At 42.9% G+C, this 7,514-nt stretch overlaps 1 protein-coding gene across 3 annotated transcripts in view; it reads right to left on the bottom strand.

Moving 5' to 3' along the window:
- Positions 1 to 3,659: 3,659 nt before the first annotated feature.
- The window catches only part of HAUS1 (HAUS augmin like complex subunit 1), a 25,632-nt gene continuing 21,777 nt past the window's right edge, over positions 3,660 to 7,514 (bottom strand). For all 3 annotated transcript variants that reach the window (XM_023207615.1, XM_023207614.1, XM_023207613.1), the window contains 3 exons: positions 7,003 to 7,074; positions 6,388 to 6,435; positions 3,660 to 3,918 (listed from right to left, as the gene is read on the bottom strand). In XM_023207615.1, the coding sequence (XP_023063383.1) occupies positions 3,868 to 3,918; positions 6,388 to 6,435; positions 7,003 to 7,074 (171 nt within the window). In that variant the 3' untranslated portion in view covers positions 3,660 to 3,867. The remainder of the gene's footprint in view (positions 3,919 to 6,387; positions 6,436 to 7,002; positions 7,075 to 7,514) is intronic.

Raw genomic sequence — 7,514 nt, forward strand, 5'->3', positions numbered from 1 at the left:
CCCCTGGGGTTCAAGTGATTCTCCTCCCTTAGTCTCCCGAACAGCTGGGATTACAGGCGCTTGCCACCACTCCTGGCTAATTTTTTTGTATTTTTAGTAGAGACAGGGTTTTGCCGTGCTGGCCAGGCTGGTCTCGAATTCCTGACCTCAGGTGATCCACCCTCCTCAGTCTCCTAAAGTGCTAGGATTACAGGAATGAGCCACTGTGCCCGGCCTTAATTATTGTATTTTTAGTAGAGACAGGTTTCACCATATTGGCCAGGTTGGTCTGGAACTCCTGACCTCAGGTTATCTGCCCACCTTGGCCTTCCAAACTGCTGGGATTACAGGCGTGAGCCACCACGCCCAGCCCTGTTTTGTACACTTTCCTTTGCACACTTATCCTACCTAGAATTTGATAGACTCTCTGAATCTGTGGGAAATGGCTTTGTGATGTGTCAACTTGGGTAAACTACAGTTTATAGATTTCTCTTCCTAGCATGTTTCCAGTTAGGCTAGGTTACAAGGGAGATTCATGAGGCTTGGAGAGTAGAAGGATAGCAGAAGACACTTTGTAGCATACATACACCTTCTCCCAGTTACTCAATCATACATTAGTCAGGTGTTCCTGTACAAGGAATTTTTTTATTTTTATTTGTTTTTTGAGACAGAGTCTCGCACTATTGCCTGGGCTGGAGTGCAATGGCAAAATCTCAGCTCACTGCAACCTCTGCCTCCCAGGTTCAAGCGATTTTCCTGCCTCAGCCTCCCGAGTAGCTGGGATTACAGGCGCCTGCCACCATACCCGGCTAAATTTTTTTGTATTTTTAGTAGAGATGGGGTTTCACTATGTTGGCCAGGCTGGTCTCGAACTCCTGACCTTGTAATCCACCTGCCTCAGCCTCCCAAAGTGCTGGGATTACAGGCTTGAGCCATCGTGCCTGGCAGAGGAATTCTAAAATATAATGAATGTTTCAAATGAGTTGAGCTTCTGGCTTGGGCTTGCTTGGTTGATCTCTGCAGTTTGTTGGTGGCTTAATTGGAACTAGACAGTCTAAGAAGACCTCATTCACATATCTAGCAATTGGCAGCCAGTTTGGTCTTAAGGGTTGGAGGCAAGGTTCAGTTGGAATTACTGTCTGTGCTTCATGTAGTTTCTTTTTTGTGAGACAGAGTCTTGCTCTATCGCTCAAGTCGCGCAATCTCAGCTCACTGCAACCTCCATCTCCAGAGTTCAGGTGATTCTCCCACCTCACCCTTTCAAGTAGCTTGGACCACGTGTACACCACCACGCCCAGCTAATTTTTGCATTTTTAGTAGAGACGGGGTTTCACCACGTTGCCCAGGCTGATCTCGAACTCCTGACCTCAAATAATAGGCCACCTTGGCCTCCCAAAGTGCTGGGATTACAGGCATGAGCCACCATGCCAGGCTGTTCATATAGTTTATTCTCCTCCAACAGGCCTGTCCAGGCTTCTTTAAATGGTGGTTTTGGAATTCCGAAGAGAAGTAAGAGAGAGCAAGCCCCAATGCATAGTTTATATTCCTTTGCTTTTGTCATGTCTGCTGTTGTCTCATTGGTCAAAACAAGTCATAGGGCCCAAGCCAGATACAGCAGGTGGAGTATAGACTCTCCTTTGATGGGAGGAATAGCCAAGTCATGTTACAAAGGGGTGAGTGCATAGAGATAATAAGAATTATTGCGGTCATTTCCAAAATCAATCTATCAAATTGCCTTATAAAAAGCACTGCAATTAAGTCAAATGACAAACTTGGAAAATATTTGCAAGTCAAATCACAAAAGATTAACTTAGATAATACATAAATTGTTAACAAAAAGACCAAAAGCAGGCCAGGCGCGGTGGCTCAAGCCTGTAATCCCAGCACTTTGGGAGGCCGAGACGGGCGGATCACAAGGTCAGGAGATCGAGACCATCCTGGCTAACACGGTGAAACCCTGTCTCTACTAAAAAATACAAAAAAACTAGCCAGGCGAGGTGGCAGGCGCCTGTAGTCCCAGCTACTTGGGAGGCCGAGGCAGGAGAATGGCGTGAACCCAGGAGGCGGAGCTTGCAGTGAGCTGAGATCCGGCCACTGCACTCCAGCCCGGGCGACAGAGCGAGACTCCGACTCAAAAAAAAAAAAAGACCAAAAGCTAATACACAAATGGCAAAAGGATATGGACAGTTTCCAAAAGAAAATATAAGTGTCTTTTTCTGGCTGGCAGCAAGGGAAAGGAAAGAAGAAAAAAGCTTTAAAGACATTGAAATAATTTTTTTTTAAGCTGATTTTTTTTAATTGCATGGTATAAAACTTTAAAAGGCACAAAAAGGTACAGTGAAAAATCTCCTCCTGTACTACATTTATCATGTCCTTTGATTTTACTTACAATAGATTTTGCCATGCAGGTATTTTTATTATTTCAAAATATTTAAATAGGCCAGGTGTGGCGGCTCATGCATATAATCCCAGCATTCTGGGAGGCCAAGGCAAGCAGATCACTTAAGGTCAGGAGTTCGAGACCAGCCTGGTCAACATGGTGAAACCCCGTCTCTAATAAAAACACAAAAATTAGCCAATGTGGTGGTGCACGTCTGTAGTCCCAGCTACTTGGGAAGCTGAGGCATGAAAATCCCTTGAATTTGGGAGGTGGAGGCTGCAGTGAGCCAAGATCATACCATTGCACTCCAGTCTGGGAGACAGAACAAGACTCTGTCTTAAAACAAAACATTTAAATATATATATATATATATATATTTTTTTTTTTTTTTTTTTTTTTTTTTTTGAGACGGAGTCTCGCTCTGTGGCCCGGGCTGGAGTGCAGTGGCCAGATCTCAGCTCACTGCAAGCTCCGCCTCCCGGGTTTACGCCATTCTCCTGCCTCAGCCTCCCGAGTAGCTGGGACTACAGGCGCCCGCCACCACGCCCAGCTAATTTTTTGTATTTTTTAGTAGAGACGGGGTTTCACCGTGTTAGCCAGGATGATCTCGATCTCCTGACCTCATGATCCGCCCGTCTCGGCCTCCCAAAGTGCTGGGATTACAGGCTTGAGCCACCGCGCCCGGCCATTTAAATATTTTAAGCACTTATTTATGGCACTTGAGTTCTGGTCATACATTTCTGACTCACAATTATTTAAAAATCAAACATTAGGCTGGGTGCAGGGGCACGTACTTGTGGTGTCAGGTACTCAACAGGCTGAGGTGGGAGGATTGCTTGAGTCCAGGATTTTGAGGCCAGCCTGGGCAATATAGCAAGACCCTGTCTCTTAAAAAGAGGTCAAAACATTAAAACTTCCCTTCAATTTCTTCTAGTACCTTTATTTTTAAATTTTTTATATTTAAATATTTGATTCTTTGGATTATCCTGACATAAGGTGTGAAGTATGGACCTAATGCCAAGTGTTGAATTATCCATCTTTCTACTACTGATTTAAAAGGTCATCTTTTTCATAAACTAAATTCCTGCATATATTAACATTTGGAGGCAGGCAGTGAGCTGATCCAAAAGAATGAAAGCAAACCCCTGGAGAAAGAAGAGCGTGGGAGAAACATACTGGGGAGCCGTGGAACCTTTCCTTTTCACTTTAGCTGACCTAATGAACACATGCACAACTGTTGTAACATTTGCCTTGTAGAGCTACTGAAGGATTCTTAACCACCAAACACATAGAAACGAAGTAAGAGAAAAGGCTTTTTAATATGAAAACTATGTATTTGGGCACAAAAATGCAATACACAGTAAGAAACCATATTCTATCAAATATGACATTCTGTAATCTAAGAATACACAAAATTTTGTTATTAAGAAATGCCAAGAGGAAAAAGAACTCTGTAAAGTCCTATTTGATTTACTTTGCTAGGGAAAAGGATGTTTATTTGGCTCTTGTCACAGTTCCATCATGTCTACTCTTCTTGTAAGTTCAGCTTCAATGCTATCCTACAGGAAGAGAGACATACCATAAATAAGGACATAAAACAGATGCTCTAACTTCTATTTAATGTTATTTAAAATAAGGGAAGCAGCCAGGCGCGGTGGCTCAAGCCTGTAATCCCAGCACTTTGGGAGGCCGAGACGGGCGGATCACGAGGTCAGGAGATCGAGACCATCCTGGCTAACACGGTGAAACCCCGTCTCTACTAAAAACTACAAAAACACTAGCCGGGCGAGGTGGCGGCGCCTGTAGTCCCAGCTACCCGGGAGGCTGAGGCAGGAGAATGGCGTGAACCCGGGAGGCGGAGCTTGTAGTGAGCTGAGATCCGGCCACAGCACTCCAGCCTGGGTGACAGAGCGAGACTCTGTCTCAAAAAATAAATAAATAAATAAATAAATAAATAAATAAATAAATAAAATAAGGGAAGCAAAAAAGGAAACATTAAAACAAAAAATTTTAAAAATACCATTATGAATATCTAATATGCTTTTAGACATTCACTTGCTTTTACATCTCCCTTCTCTTCCACTGCAAAAGCACTCATACTCCTAAGTGATTCTAAGAAACATGTGAAAGGAAGGGAAAAAAAACCTTTAGAGAGAGAAATCTGTAATGACGCATGAATAAATTTTTCTGGCCTTTGCTACTAAAACAATATGCTTCCACAATGTCACTCTCCTGAGTAGCTGAGATTACAGGCGCTCAACACTACGCCTGGCTAATTTTTTTGTATTTTTAGTAGAGATGGGGTTTCACCATCTTGGCCTGGTTGGTCTTGAACTCTTGACCTTGTGATCCACCCACCTTGGCCTCCCAAAGTGCTGGGATTACAGGTGTGAGCCACTGCACCCGGCCTCTTTTCCATTTTCATTGCCACTGTCCTCTTTACTTCTTCTCTGGCCCAAATAGGCAAATTGGTTTCTGCCATGTTCTTTCTCCCTCCCCCAATCTACCCTAAACACTGGCTACAGAATAATCTTCCTAACGCACTAACCTGATCAAAAAGCATAGCTCTGGCCATGCGTGGTGGCTCACGCCTATAATGCCAGCACTTTGGAAGGCCAAAGCTGGTGGATCACTTGAGGTCAGGAGTTGGAGACTAGCCTAGCCAACATGGTGAAACCCCGTTTCTACTAAAAATACAGAAATTTGGCCGAATGCGGTGGCTCACGCCTGTAATCCCACCACTTTGGGAGGCCAAGGTGGGTGGATCACCTGAAGTCAAGAGTTCGAGACCAGCCTTGCCAATGTGGCGAAACCCGATCTCTACTAAAAATATAAAAATTAGCCGGGCGTGGTGGCAGGTGCCTGTAGTTCCAGCTATTCAGGAGGCTGAAACAAGAGAATCATTTGAACCTGGGAGGTGGAGGTTGCAGTGATCTGAGATCATGCCATTGTACTCCAGCCTGGGCAACAAAGCAAGATTCCGTCTCAAAAAAAAAAAAAAAAAAATTAAATAAATAAAAATACAAAAATTAGCTGGACATGGTGGTATGCACCTGTAATCCCAGCTACTCGGGAGGCTGAGGCAGGAGAATTGCTTGAATCTGCGAGACGGAGGTTGCAGTGAGCTAACACCACTGCACTCTAGTCTGGAAGACAGAGCAAGACTCTTTCTCAAAAATAAAAATAAAAAGCATAGCTTTGATCATATTTCTCTTGAGTTTAAAAAACAAGGAAACACACAGCAGCTTTCCATGGTCTCTACATCCTCTAAGTTCAACACTCTTTATATACTAAGGCCCTCTACATCATAAACCAATGAACTTTTTCCAACTCTGTCTTACATTTCATGCTTCTAAGCAGCTGGAACTTATCACTTGCTACAGCTTGAATAAGTCCTCCATTTTTCAGCTTATATGACTTTGCAAATTCTTTTTGCCTAGAATATTCTGTATGTCTCAATATATCCCCCTTTTTCCACTAGGGAAATCTACACAAAATTTTAAAAGGCTAAAATACTACTATGTGTTTTGTTTGTTTGTTTTTGAGACGAAGTCTTGCTCTGTCCCCCAGGCTGACTGCAGTGGCGCAATCTTGGTTCACTGCAACCTCCACCTCCCAGGTTCGAGCGATTCTCCTGCCTCAGCCTCCCGAGTAGCTGGGATTACAGGCACACATCACCACGCCCAGCTTATTTCTGTATTTTTAGTAGAGACAGGGTTTTCCCCATGTTGGCCAGGCTGGTCTTGAACTCCTGACCTCTGGTGATCCGCCCCCCTCAGCCTCCCAAAGTGCTGAGATTACAGGTGTGAGCCACCGTGCCCAGTTACTATATGTTTTTTAATGGAAAAAATATATACACACCTACACAACCAAAAAAGTATTAAAAGCTGCAGGAGAATGATACACAGTAACTTTAGGACTGCAGTTTACTGCTAAGGAGAAAGGAAAGAAGGATGAAGAGGACTTGAGCTATATTAGCATTTATTTTCTTTTTAAAAAAATCGGAAAAAATTACAGGAACTACTTACTAATTCACGCTTTGCTTCTTCAATTTTCACTTGAGCAAGAGATGGATTCTTAAAAAAAAAATAAATAAAACAAGGAAAGGTTATATTGCCTCAATTCAGACTCAAGGAGAAAAATAATGCCACAATCCTTTTCAAAAGGCAAAAAGCCTCCCAGAGGGAAGACCTAACGTACATATAACACTGAAATTGACGACTGACTTTAAACCTTTAAAAATTGACACATTATTTTCTTTCTTTCTTTTTTTTTATGAGAGGGAGTCTCACTCTGTTGCTCAGGCTGGAGTGCAGTGGTGCAATCTTGGCTCACTGCAGCCTCTGTCTCCCGGGTTCAAGACATTCTCCTGCCTCAGCCTCCTCAGTAGCTGGGATTATAGATGCCCACCACCACACCCGGCTAATTTTTGTATTTTTAGTAGAGACGGGGTTTCACCGTGTTGGTCAGGCTGGTCTCGAACTCCTGACCTCAGGTGATCAGCCTGCCTCAGCCTCCAAAAGTGCTGGGATTACAGGCGTGAGCCACCACGCCTGGCCTAAACACACTATTTTCATGGTCATATAATACCCTTAGGGAAGGTTGGAGGAAATAATTTTTTTTTAATACATGAAAATTATTACCGGCATTAAGTCTAAATAGGATTCCAATTTTTTCTTCAAAGGTATAGTCTGTTGCTTTAATCTTGCCAGTTTCTGGGGGTAAAAGAACACAGTCACAGAGTAACAGAAACATTCACAGTGCAACTAATACTGCCTGTTTCTGAAATAAAACACAACAAAGCATTAATATTAGTATATTTTAAATAATGTTATCAAATAAAGAGCTTCTAAGATAAATAGACAAACTCACTCCAAATGGAAATAGCACCTGTTAGATGCTTAAAATAGGAAAGTGATATTCTTATTTAATTATTATTATTACTATTATTATTTTTTGAGACAGAATCTCTCTGTGTTGCCCAGGCTGGAGTGCAGTGGTACAATCACGGCTTACGGTAGCCTCAAACTCCTGGGCTCAACCAACCTTCCCGCCTCAGTCTCTCAGGTAGCTGGGAACACAGGCATGCACCACCATGCCTGGCTAATTTTTTTTTTTTTTTTTTTTTTTTTTTTGAGATGGAGTCTCGCTGTCG

Source organism: Piliocolobus tephrosceles, chromosome 18 (genome assembly GCF_002776525.5).
Source record: "Piliocolobus tephrosceles isolate RC106 chromosome 18, ASM277652v3, whole genome shotgun sequence".
Lineage (NCBI taxonomy): Eukaryota > Metazoa > Chordata > Mammalia > Primates > Cercopithecidae > Piliocolobus > Piliocolobus tephrosceles.